The sequence below is a fragment of the Pipra filicauda genome, unplaced genomic scaffold (assembly GCF_003945595.2).
Source record: "Pipra filicauda isolate LSUMZ 115617 unplaced genomic scaffold, ASM394559v2 scaffold14_size4853619_pilon, whole genome shotgun sequence".
NCBI classification, from domain to species: Eukaryota; Metazoa; Chordata; class Aves; order Passeriformes; family Pipridae; genus Pipra; species Pipra filicauda.
In genome coordinates, this window is record NW_024103985.1 from 1,342,112 (window position 1) to 1,361,454 (window position 19,343).

Genomic DNA, 19,343 nt, shown 5'->3' on the forward strand with positions numbered 1-19,343 from the left:
TTTCATTTTTTCAGCAGTGGGCCAGTGAATTGGCACGTGACTTCCAGCACTGTGGTTGGCAAAATATAAAGAGGGGGCTGTGAGAGACCTCAAAGGCTGCATTTTCAGCTTAAAGTACATTATATGGTACATTTGAAAGTATTTGGAGGCTGCCTGACCCTAAGAAGTCAGCTTTGGCCCACTGCCACTCTCCTTGCTCCTGATCATGTTCCTTATTTCCTTGCATTTATTGCAGGGAATACACCACATGTAAGACTGAAAATTTCGGGTTTGCCCATTAAAAGTCAAGAGAGCCCATAAAGACTTCAAATCTTAAACTCCTGAGATTCTCGTAGAACTGCACTAAAAGTACCTCTTGATGAAATATTGACTACAAGTCAAACCCCAAAAAATTGTGACAAAATCTATGGAAAATTAAGTTACGTGCTATTCAAAATTAAGTTCATGCTATTCATTTGCTACATTCAAGAGAAATGCCTTGAAACATCATTACTAAGATGTGCTGAAGTCTAGGGCTAAACTAGTGGCAAAAATCACTGGAAACTAAAATCCCTAACTAATTCCCTTTATTCACTTGAGTAACCCTTTGACAAGGTAAGACCTGGACTTGGGGATGAAATTTCCATAAACTTCAGTGTGAACAGAATCAAACTCTTAGGACCAAATTCCTCTCCATTCATGTTCTCTATTTTCTGCAAACTAGCCTGAAAGTCAACTGGATAATCTGAGGAGCAGCATAATAATCACCATGAATAAAATGTCAGAATCTAACTTTAAACCTACAAACCCACTCTGGAGCCACAAAACATCACAAAAATCCAACAGATTCAGGATTGCAAATACTTTAACATATAGAGAATGCCTTTGCCTACACATTTAGAGACGTAATTTGGCCTGTATCAAAGGTAAGTAATGACATTTTCTGTATTATTTCATCTCAGTATTACAGTTTCCTTTTCCAGGACTCCTTATATCCTCTCCCCTGCCTTCAGACACTTCTTTGTTTTTATGCATGGTGTTAATTGTGCTGTTGCCACAAATTGTTCACAGCAACCCATGTATTTAATTATAAATGCATTAAGCAATAAATTCATCTGAGATCTTTGAATCTGAGTGTGATTTGTGTACTGAACTCCTTCGAGTCCCTTTGAAAATGCAAACCTAAATAAATCATCTTAGGCAGAGCTTGCATTGAAAATTCTGGTATTGAGTTACTGTATCTACAACGACAGGAAATCAAATTTCAAAGGAATAAGAATAGTTGTAGCAAAACCTATTCCATCCAGACTTCTTTACCATCTTTATCACCTTGTTATCTTATCCATAAAAGTCTCTGCCAATGGGTTCAATGTGCAACTTTCAAAACTTTCTTCAGAGCATGTTATGAAATAACACCAACACTCCAGTTCGGACTTGTTAAATACTATCTGTCAGTATTTCTGAATAATCTCATGCTCCATCCATTTATATCATATCATACTGAAATTTTCTTCACAATTCAAAGCAGTTGGTAGTTTATGAATGATGATAAGATTGGGTTTTGGTCCCTTAGTAAAAGTTGCCTTGGAAAGAAATAGCATTTCTTGTCACTCCATCTGCTTTCCCTTATAAATGAGATTAATTGTCTACATTATCTCTGAATTCGAGTGCAGGACATAAATGTTTGATAGCTGCTGTGTTTTACTGTCGACTGCTGGATTCTTTTACTTAAACTCATCTAACAAATATTTGTAGTGTCTAGCAAAATCTACCATCAAGCAGACGAGACCGAAGCTGTTACACATTTTTGAATGAGTTTTCACCAAGAAATGCTTCTTTACATTCTCGTGAGAGGAATTATGTTAAAATTGCTTCCATATGATATCCTTTTTATGCTTTTGTCACATTTAAGTTAGCTGCCACTGACAATAAAATAAGGTAAACCAATGTACAAAGCACACTCCTGAAAAAGTTCTCTGCAGTTCCTCCTTGGAAAACCTCTGTGTTTAGGCACTCTTTCTTGGCTTGGCTTGGCTTATTGAATTGAGAATAATGTATTGCATGAACAAGAGCCTTTCAAGAATCAGACAAAATACGTTTTATTCATTTTATTTAGGGTAATATCTAATGATAAACTTTGACACCTGTTTCAAGAACTGACTACAAATAAAGGTTCCCTCACTGATTTTGGTTCATTAACCAGCCACAGAGGACTGGCTGTATTTGCCCGAAGGATCGGAGCCCAGTTCCTCAGGATAAAAGCAGCAGATTGTAAAATATGGCACCATTTTAAGGTGTTGCTTTGTCATAGAGTGTGTGTTTGTGTATTGTTTCCCTACTTAGGTGATTTCTGCACTCAGAACCTCCTAACTACAGTATTTCAAATACTTGCTACTTCTTGCTAACCTGCCCCTTGCTTGCTGTGTGCCACAGCTGCAGTAAATATTATTAAAAGTATGTTTACGGTTAGGCCACAAATATTTACACTTCCGCCGCAAGAAAGAGAAAGAGATGCCAGCTGAAGTTATCCAGGATACCCAGGGGAAAGCACGAAATTAAATGAATAGGGATGAAAACACTGCCTGCGATTTCCGTTTAGAAGATGGAACTGAATATGTGCACAAAAAAGCAAAACAAGAGTGCGAGGAGGCGATGGCAGGGCTGAGCCGGGTGGAACACAGGTGGGCCAACCTGGTTCGCAGTGGGTTTCCCTCTCTCTGGAGGGAAACGCTCACAGTGAGGTCTCGTGTTTTGACGGGGCTCTTTTCTTTCGGTTTTCTCTTTTTTTACTGTACGTTGCTCTCCAGCAGGGCCGAGGGAAGCGGGAGCGCAGGGCTGTGGTGGTGATGCCAGGGAGGAACCTCTCCCCTCCTCAGGGCCAGGGCTCCCCTTCCTGCCGTGCCCGCCGGGCAGGAGCCCCTCATTCCCTCACCCCCCGGCGCTCTGAGCCGCTGTCTCACCTCGTCACCGGTGCCGGGTCCCGCTCCATCGCTCCCGCAGTCCCCGTCCCCTCACGCCCCCTGAGGGTGGGGCCCGGCGGTGCCCCCTCCCTCCAGCCGTCCCTCCCTCAATCCGCTGCGAGAAAAGTGTTGTGAGCGCGGCGCGGCCGCGGCCCCGCAGACGGGCGGGGAGGGCGCTCGGGGCTTGGCGGGGCAGCGCGGCCGGGGGGACGCGGCTCCCGGACCTTCCCCCGCCCTTCGCTTCGCCCGCTCGTAAAACTTTTTCCCGGGGAGCGCCAGCGGTGCCGAGGCACCTTCGGGGCGGTGCCGAGGCACCTTCGGGGCGCTGCCGGCCATGGGCACTGCCCGGGGGTAGCGCGGGCGGCGGGGCCGGCGCGGGCGGCGGGCGGAGCGCGGCGATGGCGCGGGCGGCGGGAGCGCGGAGCTAACGGAGGAGGAGCCCCCGGAGCCCCCCGGGCCGCGCCGGGACCTGCCCGCGGCCCCTCGGCATGGCGGGGGCTGCCAGGATGCTGCTCGGAGCGCTGCTCTGCGGAGGTAAGCGGGGGGCTCGGCGGGGAGCGCAGCGCAGGCACCAGTTGATCGCGCACGGGCTGCGGCGGCTGCAACTCCTTCTTCCCGAGCGAAGTGTCTCGTTGCCCGCCGTGCGAACCAAATGACCCCTTCCTCCTCTATCCCCTCGCCTCTTCCTTTAAATGCTGCCGCTGGCTCTGCTTGATTTCTTGTGCTGTGTTTTGAAATTTCGCTGCCCGCCCCCCCCGCCCTCCGATTTTCTCTCTCTCCTGTTTATTTTAACCATGTAAGCTTCCCTTTGACTGAGAAGCGGGCAAAGTTTCCTTTCTCTCATCCTGAACGATGGAGATCTTTACAGATGCATATTAATGACTGTGTTGTGTTAAAGGAGCTTCTCTGTGGGAAGGGGTGTCCCAGTCCCAGCTTGGAACGGAATTTGGGGAGCGGTGGAAGCTCCAAGAGCGGTGCATGACAGTGTTTAGGAATAGCCTCCTTTGAATTATACCGGAGTTGTGCGGTGGTAGCTCCGGAGCCTGAATAGAAGCCCTGTCACCTGGACTGGACCAGGTGCTTGTTATCTTGATTAAAGGGACAGCTGAGGAGCATGTTTGGCTTAACAGAGAGGTCATTTGAATGATCTGCTGGCTTTTCTCATCGCTGAACTTCTGTGATCAGAGAGTCCCTTTGACAAAGGGAAATGTTCTCTGAAGTGATTCAGGGATGCAAATAGTGCATGATCCCAATAGGGTTTTTTTCTGTGCAGAGTAGAAGGTGATTGCTGTATCTTAACACTTCTTGTTTTCTTGCTCAGACCATGATGGTTGTGGATATTTTATTAAAACATGCCCTTCTCCTTCTTTTCAGGGAGGAGGGGGGGCATGGTGGTGGAAACTTATTAAGCTATCTGCAATTCCTGCTGTCGTTGCCATTCTTAGGAATAAAAAAATAATTTTGCCTTTTATCCTGCTGGTATTAGTGGTGCTCTTTGACTGCCGTAAGAAGATTACTCCTAAAAGACTCTTCATTGTTTAGTTTGGTCCAGTCCTGCCAACCTCTCTCCCAGGGTAGTTGATTGTAGAGGCAGCCGTGAGAGATACGGAAGTATCTCAAGAGTGAAGCAAGAGCGGAATCAGTAGCAATTCATAAAGGGACTTTTCCCACCCCAGTCGGCAGGGAAAACAAAGTACTTGGCAGAAAATTGCATGGCCTCTTAATGCCGGTCATTTTAATGTACATTAAAATTAATGGACGTCCCGGTGACTTGACGTGCTCTGAAAGTGCTGATGTGAAGAATCTAAAACACGGGTCTCTGTTTTGACTGCTGTAGCCTGGAGGTGAGAATTGTATCAGCTCCGTGCTCACCTTCAGAGACTGCACGGGATTAAGGTTTGTAAAGAGAGTCTGGCATTTTCTGAGGCAGCTTTGACAGTCACAAATGCATCCTCTCCAATAAGCGTTTGCATTAGACTTAATATATGAGTTAGGCACCGATATATGAATATTTTCTTTCTGAAAATATTAGTATAAGAGAAATAGGAGGTTATGCTGCTTCTTAAGGGTGGGAGAAAGTGCTACAGTGGGAGTTCATAAATAACCCAGCCTCCTCAAAGGAGGCAGGGAGCGTTTCTCCCTGCTGGAACCTGGGTCAGCATTGACCCAGCCATGCTGTAAAGAAGTCAGGAGTGGTGCCCCAGCCAAGCCTTGCCAGCAGCTGCTTCTCGGGGCTTCGGGGCTGTGCTCTGTGAGAATAAAAGAGAAAATATTACTTTCCTTCAGGGAAGAAAAGCAGAGCTCTCTCAGCATTGCTGGGCACTGTATGATTTCGAAAAGAGCCAGTTAATTAAACTTATTAAATAAGGTGTTTGTATAGTTTCCTTGTGAGGCCTTAACGAGCATTTCATTTGCGCTCCCCTCGTGTATTTGCACTCTCTTTGTTGGTGTGTGAGGATAGTGATTGTTCTGGAGAGCTGAAGTCCAACTAAATGAAAGTCACTTTATAGCTCACAAGCGAAAACGTTTGTAAATGTGCTGAGAAACTTACTGTTATAGACAAGTTGTCCTTTGCTATTTAAAGAGCTATATTTACTCCTCTAAACTCATTAGCATCTCCTATCAGGCTTGAATTTCTAAGAAAATTCTCCTGAAATGTTGCCTTAGGCTTCAGTGTGCCATTATGCTGGGGTTATTATCTGGCCAATAATGTTAATTCATTCAAACTCAAGAAAGAAGCTTGGCATTTAATTTAAGCCATGCCCCTAGTCAGACCAGGATGTATAAAAGTCAGTGTGCAAAAGTGCTCTTGCATTTAGGTACAAGCACATGTTTTACATACCAATTATTGGATGCCTGTTCCCTGGTGGAGGGTATGTGTGTGAAATCGTATTTACATAAGTAAATCCCAAGTGTATATATATTCCTTTCAGGAAATGACCTCTTTTCAGCAAAGTGCTAATGCATGTGCTTAAGCCTCTTTATAGCCTATAGGAGGTATTCACGAGCTTGAAGTGAGATTTATTTATTTATTTTAATAGCTTTCTTGAATCAGAGCATAAATGTGAACACAAATGTACAGATTTACTTTACTGTGTAATGAACAGATAACTGGAAATCCTCAGTTTCTTATTAGCCGTGAGGTAGAACAAGGCTCACAGAAACTGGAACTGCAAAATCCAGTAAGCCCTAAAAAAGGGTTTAAGGATGCACAGCCAGAGGATGGATTCATTTGCACAAGGAGTGTATATGTACAAGGAAGTATTGAGCAAAGATGTCAAAGGGGCATGGAGTTACCAGAATTTTGGGTACTGAAGTAGTGTATGAACACAAATGCAAGCACAGCTGTGCATCCAGAGGTTGCTACAGCACCTGCCGTGGTTCTGCTCTTTGTACTGTCCTTGTTTGAGTTACACTGCAGTGGAGGCTGATTGAGGCTCTTCATTTTGAATGTTGGTTCATTCTGATTTTAAATTAATTGAGCAGTGAAGGGTTTTTATATCTTATTTTGAAAGTCCAGTGGCATAGCATACCCTACTGTTATGGAAAACTTCCTAAATTTTCATTTTTTTCCTTAATTTCATCATGTTAGTGCTAGCTAAGAAGCCAGCAGGAACTTGCATTATGTTAAATTATAGCTGCATGGAGTTTTTATAAGTGGCTAATATCTCTTCTGGATATAACACTTTCAAAATGGAGATAGAGCTATTAATACTCCAATTTACTTTGTTTTCATGTGTGGTAGTAGATGCTAAAGTTTATTAGGCACTGTACTCACCTAGTAAAATACCCAGCAGTTGTATTACAAATGGCTGTTCAAGCATGTTTCTAAATGCGTGACTGTGGGTTATAAAATGTCACTCCCTGTAGTTGCTTTTCTAATGCATAAATATGTGCCTGGCTCTTGAATCAGGGAACTAAATATTTGTATGAAATAACTTAATAAACAGCGAAATGTTATGCTTTCTTAAATGGCCAAATATTAGCAAGTATTGACAAACTGTGTTGTATTGAGATGAAAGGATGGGGGGGTTATTGTGAATTGGGATTTGGTTGTGTGGTTTTTTTAAAACTCCCCTGACAAAGTAGTGGTTCAGCACCACTGGAAAGGTGACTTGTAAGGAGTAGCCAGAAACTCTTTGAATAATGGCAAACTTGCCAGAAGTGATGGAATACAAACTTTCCTGGGTGGAGTTTTCAAGGTAAAGCCCCTCTGCAGGAAATCTCTCAGAGCTGTTTGTCACTGTGTTAGGGTCACGCCTATTTAAGGCAGTCAAGACACAAATAAGTGAATGAAGGTCGGAAATCTTCAGAGTATGATCATGCCATTAAAGAGGTGTCAGATTTCTGGTGCTGAATCCCAGTTCTCTTCAAGGCTTTGGTAAACTCTTGAATTTACTCATAAGCTGCATGCAAGTTTGTGCTGCCACACTGAGATCCTGGCAGTGGTTCACATCTGGCAGGCTCCACTAGACGTGTCCCAGCTACTCTGAGAGAGACAAAAAGCTCATTATGATAAAAGATGGAAAATAGCAACAAGTTGAGAGAACTTCAGTGTGTAAAGACAGCGACTGAAAAGCATCTCATAGCAATGTTGAGAAGTTAAACTGAGGATGTAAGAGAAAGCAAACAAAGGTTGTGGGTGACTTAAAATTATACTTGTCTATCAGTTTGAAGGAGGCATTTACTGTACAGGAGAGAGATCTGATACCCAGAGAGGGCAGTGAAAGGCTGTGTAGCAGGAATGGGACCTGTTCTTTACTTTCAGGAGTACCACTGTCCTGCTGTTTTTGTTGGTCATCTCCTCCTTTGTCTCTTACCCACTGGGATTGTCACTTTGTTGGTGAAGGACTTGATCCTGGTTTGGCCACTTTGTCCAGTGGGACCTTTCTGATTTGTTTAGTGTCTAAACACCACAGTGATACAAATACAGGTAATATTTTGTGATGCTACAAGGTGTCAACTTCAGGTGTTTGGCTGTAATTTGACTTGTCTGTCCTTCATAGTCATTAGCAATAGCTTCCTGGCCAGAAAAGTTGTTTTTGTCTAGTTCAAACTCTTGTCCTGACTTGCTCTTAGAGGCCTGAATCCTTTATATTTTATTCAGCCTTCCTTACAGACTCAGTACCCTGGCAAAACAGTTTCACAGTGTTCAGCTCTTCAAGCAGTTGTACTGTTTTGTGTTCTGTGGACTGGCTCAGGCTCTAGTGACAGATGTGACCCCTTTGAAACAGGGACGGACAAATGGTGCATTGAAAGTTCAGAGCTTCTGCAGTCTCCTCACTTAGAGGTATCTGGTAAAAGCCTGTGGATGCATCTAATCTTTGGAAATAATTTCAGTCCAGTAGTGCCTGTGCCTGTTTTAGTTAGCAAATGGAAATACTCTCCCTTTATCTATTTGTTCACATTTTTTTGGGTCAATACACAGCCTCAGGTCACCATTTTTCTTTTCAACTGTATCTAGTGAAATGACCCAGTGAGTCTACTCTTCTATTTTCTTTGCTAGTCTAAAACATATTAATCTGTTGAGCTTGAATCCCATAAACAAAGTGTCATCCTCATCACTGAAATTACTGGCATCTTTGCAGCACTGGTCAATTAGGGGAACTTTTCTTTAGGGAAGTACATTTTGATTAAGTGGTTCTTTGCCACTACACCTAAGAAATGTGCTGATGTCTTACTATTGCATCAGTGACATCTTGGGTCAGTAACTTTGTGCTTGGAGACAACCTTCGGTGGCACTTTTTTTTGCTTGAATAACAGAGATCATGATGATCAGAGTTGCACTGTCATTATCAAAAGCCTTCTCTTACAACTGCAGTTTTAGCAGCTTGGCAGATGTAAACAGCTACACGACTGTTCTTAAGTGGGCACTTTTATTACATACTGCTGTAAGAATTTAACCTGATTTTGCCATCCACTAGTGTTACAAGTGCCATGTGTAAAGTCAAACATCTTGGGTTTTTTGTTAGATGTTTTTTCTCACATCATATTTTTCATGTTGTTCTACAATTGTCATAAAGTTTGTATAATTTCGTAGAGGTACAGTGTGAAATTTTAAATATTTTTTATCTTGATCACTCTAATGGCTGTTGCTGCCAAAATTTCTGCTTTTGGTGCTTTTAGTTTTATGTTTTTCTTTAAGACCAGGAATCACCAACCTGCTGCAAGGGGAGCCTGTAAGTGACTTGCCCTTTTCAATACCATGAAGCAAACACTAAACCCCAAAACAGTGCTTAGGATTTTGACATTTCTGTGAAAACTTTGAAGGCAACTAAGAAGGTCAGGGAAAGTGGCTTATTTATGAAAAAAAAAAAAAAAAGGACTTTGGAAAAAGTTTATGCTTTTGGCTGGAAAAAAAGACTTAATGGTCTCCTGAGCACATTTAAAAGTGGTTTCTCTGTGCCCAGAGAGGAAATCTTAAGTAAATAAAAGGTAAGCTGATATCCCCTGGTGCTGATGCAACAGAGGGGTTGGGCCACCAGGTTCTGCTCGTTGGCTGCAACGAGCAGTCACAGAGTGCAGATGTTGAAATATATCCACCACTACATATAATGTTGTATTACTTATGTAACTGCTGTATTTTTCTGCTTGATAACACTTTTCAGCTGGGCAGTTCTTCATTTGAAAACACTTTTGAAACTGAGATAATTTACAAAACAATTTACTTTGAAAATTGGACTCGCATCCAAAATTTACTTCTGTGATTTTGTATTTTGGTGAAGTTAACTGTTTCACATAAAGTTATCATTTTGACTTCTAGTAGATGTATTCAGATACAAACTGATAATAGTATAGCTACTCTTTGAAGCACATTGATAGTGTTTTTCTGTAATATTGCTTTGAAATTGCAGAAATGAACTAGCTGCTCTGAAAAGATTTGCCGTTCCAAATGACTTTTGAAAAGCATCGTAGCTTTATGTAACCATTTAATTTTTTCCCCTCTGATTAAGAGTGAAAGTTAACTTCGAAATGTTGGTTTCTGTCCTTGTGAAATTCCGTTTTCCAACCAGTCCTGTTGCCTGAGGGTGCTGTTCCTTACCAGCTTGAGCCAATGTAAATTGATGCTGCCAGGTTTCTGCCCGCTCCCAAACTGAGCAACCCTTGTTTTGTGCCAACCCTGGCGTGCCTTTAATTCCTTTGTAAGCTGCTTCAGGGAGATAAAGCACATAAAATACAGGGTTTTTTTAAAAAAAGGTAAGTTTGTATCACCTTGGGATCAACTTTACTGCTTGTACAAGCAAGAAAGAGGATGGACCCAGTGGGAGAGGGACAGCAGAACTAAGTTGGCTGCTGCAGCCCAGCCCTTGCAGTGGTATGGCTTTGTCTGTGGGACCCTCTAGTCAAAAAAAAAAAGAGATTGTTCTGGGAATTGCTTACTTTATATATCCAATGCAGGATATTAAACACTGAGAGGTTAGAGAACATGAGAGGCACTCGGTAAACGACGGAGCTTTGATTTCTGAGTTGGGTGTTTTTTCTCGTTTTGCTGATTCTGTGTCATTTAGAACAAATAAAAGCGAGGCTTACATTAATATACTACCATTTCCTCCTGCAGGTAAAATGGACTTTTTGATGCTTAAGATTAAACTATTTTTTGAATTCAAACCAAACACATGCCATCACCACTCCCTCGACAACAACCAAAAAAAAAAAGCCCAAAGCCTGAGTTTCTTGAACTTTTATTACAAACAGGATTGGTAGCACTAGTTATTAGAATTGCCATTAAAAGAGTTTGAGGTTAGTTTCTTATAAATTCCCTAACCATTAACTGTTTCAGCTAAAATAGTCAATGCCAGGCATCTGCCTCTGATTGAATACACTTTTTTTCTTTTCCAGAACTTCAGCCAAGAGTTCAGTGGTTTAAAAGAACAGATCTGAAGGGGAAGGAGGAGGGGGAACTCTGGATTTTCCTTTGTTTAAAAATAGTTGCTGACCTCTTGTTAGAGAAGCACTGATACCCTGATGAAACGTGCCAGGAGGAGACTTGCTGAGAAAACAGTCCCTGGTGGATTTGATGGGATGTCAAGTTAGCAACATTTGAAAGAATAATTTTGCTTATGGCAGGGAAAAAGACTTGATATGTCCTTACAGCCAAAATCTATGAAAACTGCTGTGCACTGGGCATATGCCATGGCAGGGTGAGCTCTGCTCTCCTTGCAATTCCACGTGTTCTTCCCAGAAGTCTGACCTGGACAAAACATGAGAGCTGTGGGCAGGGACAGTGTCCATCCTTGTGCTGTCCATGGCCCCTTCCCTTGCTGCAGAGGAGAGGTCTGGAAGAGGAAACTGCTTAATTGGAATAAAGACAGGAGAAAGCTGAAGCTTAAGGTGGGGAGTGAAATTCAGAAAGGTGAATAGTGCAGGAAAAGTGAACCATTGGCAAGGTCAAGAATCAGCTGGGGACTGGTGGGAGAAAGAATTGGGATTTCTGGGTAAGGAGGAAGATGACTAGTTGGGGAAAGGTGGCTATGGAAGGTGGTGTGGAGGAAAAAGTGAGGATGAGGGTTTGCAGAAGGACAAGAATCTTGTGAGAGAAACACTGAGGAAAGATCAAGGTGGTTTAAAGGAACATCTTGAGAAGGTGAGCTTGGGGCTGGAGTGACAAAGAGCAGAAATATTGGGGAGCACATATTGCATTTAGGTCGTGTGTTGATGGAAAAAAGGGATTCAGGCTTGAACACCATGGGTATAGAGTGTGGTGTTTGGGTTTTTGTCAGAGCCTGGGATGCAGGATGCTTTCCAGGAGCAGTGATGTGTTTTCTGTGGAGGAGAAATAGAGTTGGACAGGTGGGCACAGGCCTCCTGCCCCAGTGCCTGATGAAACCGGGTGGAACCTCCCTCTTGCCATCAGTGGGTACAGAGCAAGGCCCTACTGCTTTCTGATTTAATTAACGATCTCAGTTCTTATCTGCAGCTGAATTACTCTGTCAGTCTTTGTAAAATGCCATGAGATTTGTGTGAAGCCTGACTGACCAGTGGCCTGTATTTACCAGGCTGTTAAAGCATGGTTTGTTCCATACAAATCTTTCATCTCCAGCCACCCCTCTTTTGGTGCTGTCTGTGTGCTGGTGGGAAAAGTAATTATGACTTATCCACCTTTATGCTTTTAAACCTGATTCATCTTTGCACAACTTGATGTGTTTGGGTTTTTTTTCTTTTTAATTTCATATCTCTGTAGAAAGAGCCAGAATGTTTGATTTTTTGCTCTGTAGAATGAAATGGCCTATCACTCAGCTGGCATGAAATAAAGAGTAGCAAATACAATAAATAACTACTGTGGAGAAGGTAATATAGTATTGACTTCTCAATACCTGTTAATTTTCACTGATCAGAACATCAGGGAAGAGGGAGATGGAATTTGGCTGCCCCTTAGTGAGGGTGGAGATCTACTTGTGAATAATATCATCCTAAAAGCTCAGGAAGGTTTCAGTTTTGCACCAGATTTATGTCAAATCTCGTAGAGGATCAATTTGCACTACGCTTCTGTCATATTTCCTGGTAACTTTGTTGTTGTTCCTTGCATTTCCACGCTTTCAGTGAAGAGTTTAATCTAGGATTTCTTTATCTCCTTTGCTCTTTTGATGGGTGCTCTGAAACCTGATGTGTTTCGCAGCTCCAGGTGTGCAGAATCGAACTGTTTAGATGGAAAAGATGCTTCTCTGTGTGTGTGGCTGTAAGCTGGGATTTGGACTTGTCCCACAGCGTAGGGGGAACACAACTAGAAAAGGCTCCACATTTCCTGGAGACAGTGTCTGTGCCATGAAATGCTTGTTCAGTGAGTTTCTACGTGACAGGCTTTAGCTCTCATAGCCAAAGGGAGCTGCACATAACCCAAGAGTAAAGCCTGTGCCTCCTGGAAAAGCTGCTGTGACATTGCATAAGTTTGTGATTGTTCTTGACTGGGTCTCTTGTGTCTATCCCAGTATGTCTTTATTGCATATTTTCAAATCTTAGTCTTCTAGGTGACAAAGTGTACTATTAGAAATAATAAATTGTGTTTTATTTGGCAGAGTGACTAATTGCTGTATTTTCCATCTTTCATAGGTGCTCAAAAAAACCAGCCTTTTATGAGAAATGTTATTGAACTCATAGTGTTTGAAATGCCTTTGTGCTTCTGTTGTTCATAATTATCCCATTGACAATTCCAGAAAGAAATCTATCAAAAGAATTCAGAAATAGGGAACGCTCTTCCCATATATTTGTTGAGCATGCCCTCTTGTCTTTCCATCTCGGCAAGAAAAGGTTTATTTTCATGGGAAGAGCAAGGAACTGTAAGCAGTCAGCATTGCCTTTTTTCTGTAATTCTCTCCCAGCTGTCTGTGCAGATGTGAATGCTTAGGTACCATCTCAGATTTAACTTGTTCATCCATAAAGTGGGTATGACTATAGCACTTGATGACCTTTTTGTTATCATATTGTGGATAGGAAAAATATTTTCTTCTTTGGGGTAAATTGCAAGTTCTCTTTGCAATAGTATCTGCAGCTGATTAGGTACTGCTGTGGACTATTGCTGTTCAGTTTTACCCAGGAACAACCCGACCCTGATAGGTGCTCCTGATAGGTCCTGATAGGACCCTGATAAGGTGCTCCTTAGTCAAATTTTCATATTGATTCCATAAGCTAATGTGTTGTGCTTTGGAATGTCAGCAGACCAGTCGGAGGAATTTTTCCAGTTGTATGTGACATAATGGAATTAGGATATTCTCTTTTTTCCTTTGGAGTGTCATGAGCAGTCTGGAGATGAAAGGAGGGTGCTGACTGGTCTTGAAAGACAAATGTGGGTCTGGAAACACCTATAGTGGCAGGTCCATCTGGAAGGTCTTTATTGCATTATACCCTTATTCAAAGAACCAGAACTTCATGGTGTTGCCTTGGCTATTTCACGGATTAAAGTCGGATATCACTGTATTTCAGGCTCAAAGCTTCACAAGTCCTCAAAGCTTCAGGCTTCCATTGAACTTTAGTCTTGGTTTTGAAAATTCATTTAGAATTAAATTAGGTGTGGTGATGAAACTGTGGCACTTTAATAGGAATCATCAGATGACATTTAACATGATCATGTAGTGCAGTAATGTCAGAACTGGTTTGAGGTAAAACTCATGCCTTTAGGCAATATTGTTCAGGAAAGTCACAAAATGCAAATAGTTTCTTTGAAGAGTACTTACACAAGTTTGCTTTTGTTTTATTTGAGGAGACGAAAAGGATCCAATTTTGTCAGTAGCACAGATGTGTAAATTTGGAGTTGAATCCACAGTTCTGAGTGCCTCTAAACTTTTGGATCCTGATCTAGACCCTGAAATGCATCTCTCAGCTTTGTCTATCAAAGCAATTCAACAGTGGTCCAAATCCATTTAAACTTCAGGAACATTCTGACTTTTTTTGTACTTTGATTATCACTTAATGAGGGGGTGTCAGATTGAAGCCTTGGGTCACCAGTGCTTATTAGTTCCTCTTTGTAAGCCATTATTTTATGACTGTGAGCTCTTCTGAAATGAAAGATGAGATTTTTGGTGTTAGAACCTGCACATGAGTAACTGCCAAGACACTGTTAGCTGATCAAGTTTTGGTTGTTGTGTAATGAAGCAAATCCTGCTCCGTGGGCACTGTCACGTCCTGCAGGAATTGCAAGTGAAATCCTGGTTCTGCTTATTTCAGCAGGAGTCTTGCCATTCATCAAGGTTTGGATCCAGGTGTGTGTTGCTCTGTATATTTATCTAAGAAGTCCTGGTGAAGTCTCCAGTCTGCCTCATTTTGCCCTGCAGTTTCTCATGGGGAGGAATGGGTTTGCTGCAGGGGACATTCGTAGTGTTATTCACAGACAAAGAACAGTTCTGTACAAATTCTTCTTTTTCAGCATTTCCATATTCCTTTGTTGGAAGATGTTCAGGATGCCAGGTATAATTTGGCACTGGTAGACCCTGTCAGAGCTGAAAAGATTCCGTGAATTTCTCCTTTTCTGCTGATTACTCTGTTTATAAGTGATAGGTGCAATTCAAAGAGTTCTGTTTTAGCATCCTCCAAGGAGGACATTTGAAACAATTCATCTGAGTCCATTTGTTCAACTCATTTAAAATACATTTAATCCACATTATTTGGCTGTTACAAGTAGAGGCATTTTAAATGCATTTATTCTCAGTTACTTCTGTTAGTTTTTACCCCTAAAGAAATATATAACCAGAATTTTCTGTTACTCTGCCCTGTCTGATGCAGAGTTTCTGAAGGCAGAGAGAAGCTCTGATGTTTTTGTGGAATTTTTGTCTGAAGTTTCATCAGCATAGCAGTTGTTCATTTCATCTGTGGATTTATCAAATAATAGTTCATGTAGTGGTTTCTGTCTTCATCTAATGCTGAGAACTCCTGAGTGTGTCAGTATTCTTTCCACCTGATATTCAGGGAGGGTGCAAAGAAAGGACACTATTTTCATTAGCAGACTATAGAGTTTGGGTGGTTTGGTTCTTACTGGTACTTGGGGCTTAAAACTCGGTTTTGGAGTGTCAATATAATTGCTCAAGTTCTTGCAGCTGGTGATCAAATTAATGGTCTTTGTTCAGGAGGGTGATTTGTCTGACCAAAGGTAGTGTCTGCTTTAGAGTGAGGGGATTTGCTCTCTGGGTTTCAGCTGAAAGTGTTGCCTGTGTCTTTGACTGTGGTGGGAACACCTTCTCCCTACACTGATGTTGATGTTACAGCATTCTAATTACAGGTGAGCTTAGTTCAACCCACAGAGCCTTACTTTTCAATGGTACCTGGGCCTGTGGCTTCTGCTAAGTGGTCAGCACTTTTTGGAAATTCATCCAGTTTGCACAGATTCAAACTCCAACTTCAGTATGGAAGTTAAGATCCTAAATTGCTCTCTGTTCTAATGATCACAAAAAGAGTAAGAAACGCTTCCAGAGGATGATTTCATGTAATGCTGTGATTGCAAAAGGACCTTTATTCTTCCATCAACAAAGTCTTGGACAAGTAAGTTAGTATTTCTGTGCATCAACTGTTAAAGGATGGGGCTGGAAAGCTCCCCTTTGTGTTACCTGTGCTCTGTTTTGTGGGTTTGGTTATCCAAATGTTACTCTAATATATGTCATCCAACCTTTAGCCTCCTTGGAAAGCAAGTTGTGGGTTGCCAGCCTATGGCTTTATTAATGTCTATTCATCATTGAAGAAATGCACTTGGATTTGTGTTGAAATTTAAATTCTATACTAACGTGGCACAAAAGTAAATAGCGCTTCACAGAAGTACAGGGTGAATATACACACACCACACACCCCTTATAATTTTGAATTTGTCTCAGCACATGTCAGATTTTAGCTCCTCTTAGCTGAAAATGAAATCAAACAGTGTGAGCTTTTGGGAAACTGTTTTGAAGAAACGGAAAATGCAAACCACATGGGGTACTTACAATGTGAAGATTTAGTGAAGAAATCTTTTTTCATTGGAAAAACAAACTCTAGTGGGTTTACTAAGTGACATTTCAAAGCAGTTTGAGATGAAAGGACTGTGGCCTAATTCATTGCATATGTGATATTTCCTAATGGATAGGTGTTATATTGAAAAAGAAGTCAGGGAAGTGCAGTAAAACTGAGGGTATTTTTTTTTTTGTCTGAATTGGTAGTTTAAAAATGAGCTTAATCCTATTTTTCTATCTAAAAGGTGGCAGATATCCCTGATCAGAAAATCACATCTAGAGTGACTGTTCAACACTTCTCACTATAATACCCTTTTAAAACGGGACTTTCTCAAGCTGTTGCAGTTTTAGCTGAGGTTTTTCATGCTGAATGTTTTCTGACTGATTTAGAAAAGTCTCTGTGAAGTGGTTCAGTTGTTTCTGAGAACAAAGCCAGCTAGAAATCCAGAGTTGTAGCCAGCTAGAATCATTTCCATGAGCAGCACTGGTTGGGTTAAATCCTCTGATTTTTACTGTTGGAGGCAAAGATGGATGGTGTTTCCCTTAATCTCTCTTTCTGAAGTGATGATGATGTATGAATGCTAGCATTCATTTTTACTAAGTAAGATTCATGACTGCAGATAACTCCTGCAAACATGTCCCTGCATTATAAAAAGGCACATAAAAAGGGAGACGAAAATATTTTTGAAGCTTTTGGTCTAATTCCATGAAAAAATCTATTCAAAGTTGCCAGACTTTCAAGTCTGAAAATTGGGTTCAGTCTATTCCTACCGCAGAATTGAGATGCTGGCAGCAGCATTGCTCCCAGGATGTTGTCCTTGGGGAGCACTCTGCATCTGGGACACCAGAGCACATGGATTTCCTTGGGTGTGTTCCTCTGCAAGTGTCAAAAGCCATCATGGGCCCAGATTCCAGGGCAAAGCCTCTCACGTGCTCCGAGTGCCTCCTTCCTCTGCTCATGCTGAAGAGGAGGAGGAAGCAACCTCCGGGCATGGCAAGGGTTAAGGAACAGGTGGTTATCTACAGGGCTGCTGTCTCATTTTGTTCCCAGGATGGATAGCTTCCTGGGAAAAAATCCCAGTTTCTGTACTGAAGGAGGTTATTGTGTCTGGGTTTGTGCTTTGTTTGTTGCAGGGGCTGGAAGGTGTGGAGATATAACGGGTTAAACTTCTGAATCTGATGCAGAGGGACTTCAGCATTTTTGAGAATAATGTGGCTGTCGCTGGTTTTCATACTCGGAGTTGGTGACAGCATCCTAGAACATATTTCTAATAGCCCTTCCAAGACCACAAGATTGCATTTGGTTTATGAGAACAAACTACAGAAGGAAGATAAGCAGAGTGTATCTGGTTCTGGGCATCTTATGTTCCCTCTCAGAAACTTCCCTTGGCATTCAAGGCTCCTTTTTCTGAATCCTTCTTTTATCTTCCCTTGGTGTAGCCAGACGTGCTGGATAAGTTTGCAGGTTAACTGGTGTCTCATGGAAGGAACAAAGATTGTAGAAGGATGAAAAGAAGTTTAGTGACACTTTGGGGAATTATATTCTGTTCACGTTCCTGCCACAGAGTTAGCACTATCCTGGGGAAAAAAAAAAAAAGGCATATTTTTGTTATACTTTCATATTTTTTTTATAGCTGTCCCTAACACAAGCACGAGATTTGATCAGAACTTGCACTAATACTGAATTCTTCAGAAAATCAGGCCACAGGTTTTCTAAATTAAGCATCTGTATTAGCAGATGCTTCTGAGAGCACAGCTACTAATTTTGCTGTGCCGCAGTTCACCCTTTTAAAATCATGGAAAATTCTGTTCCAGCAAAGTGTCGTGTAAGGAAATGTATTGATATTTCTGAAGTGTGCTCTATAGTACCATGATAAGCTGCATAAAAAGTTTTATCAGAATCTTCATAATTCGGTGCAACCCTTAAATACTGTCTTGAATTGCTGCGTGGGGTTACACATAATGCTAAAGAAATGGTGAGCAGCTGTCCGTTGTGTCAGCCTTGCTCAGAAGTACTCTGGAAGAAATAAATTGTCACTAAAGGCTGTATCTTAATGCATATGTATGTGGGGATGAATTAAGTTTAAGTCTGGATTTCCTTATTACTTTTTTAGTGCTTTCCTTGGCAAACTTAACATTCTTTTTTGTGAAGGAACCTTCTGGCTCATTGTAGGCTATTCCTGCTGCTTTTAATATCCTTTGAGATTGATTCATGAAGTGCCAACATCTTGAGCTGTGGAAAAAGAGTAAGAATCCCAAAGAAAGACCCTGGATACATGAGAATAAATTTGAACTCAGACTCTTTCTGTGCCACTTTGATCTGAAAGAGACATCTTGTGATTCAAAGAACCTTTGCCGTTAACCAAGACCATGAATTCAGTCAGTTCCATTTTGATTAAAAACTGATAGCATTAGCAAAATATATAAAGACAACATCTGGTTCAGGTTTGTTGGAATGATATTTTAGAAAACTAAAGGAGGTACCTCTGGCAACTTTTGAACGTGTCTGTGTGCGATAACGGCTCGGTGGGAGAAAAATCTCAGTGGGTAGATGGGCTCAAGAGCACTTTGATATTAGTGACATTCAGGTGATTAATGTCCTGGTGGAGGACAGGTCACTGTGTTTCCATTTCACTGGCTGACAGTTCAGCACAGGAGAACGAAGTTGTGAGGAAACAAAAGAAAGTGGAAGTGAAGAGTTCAATGGAAGGATGTTGGAATACCTGGCAGACCTGTAGGAGATGGTGGTGGACCCAGATGCCACCAGCCTGGAATGGTGCATGTTTTAATTTACAAATCATAGAAGTCTTCAATATTTATTTTTTTTGGTGGCTTTTTGGCTTCTTTTCATTAGGTCTCTCGACAGAGGGCAGGAAAAAAAAAGAATATCAAAGCCATGTTTTCCTGTAAATTAGTCAAGTGGCCAACTTTGACTTGCTCTGTGGGCTCTGAGTTGTTTCAGAAGTATCTGCTTCAGGAACACTTTTATAAAGTGGCT

General features: G+C 41.7%; 1 protein-coding gene across 1 annotated transcript in view; it reads left to right on the plus strand.

The window, feature by feature from the left end:
• The first annotated feature begins 3,274 nt into the window (after positions 1-3,274).
• TMEM132C (transmembrane protein 132C) overlaps positions 3,275-19,343 on the plus strand; it is a 200,658-nt gene continuing 184,589 nt past the window's right edge. The window contains exon 1 of the mRNA XM_027733163.2: positions 3,275-3,473. Coding sequence (XP_027588964.1) covers positions 3,428-3,473 — 46 coding nt within the window. The 5' untranslated portion in view covers positions 3,275-3,427. The remainder of the gene's footprint in view (positions 3,474-19,343) is intronic.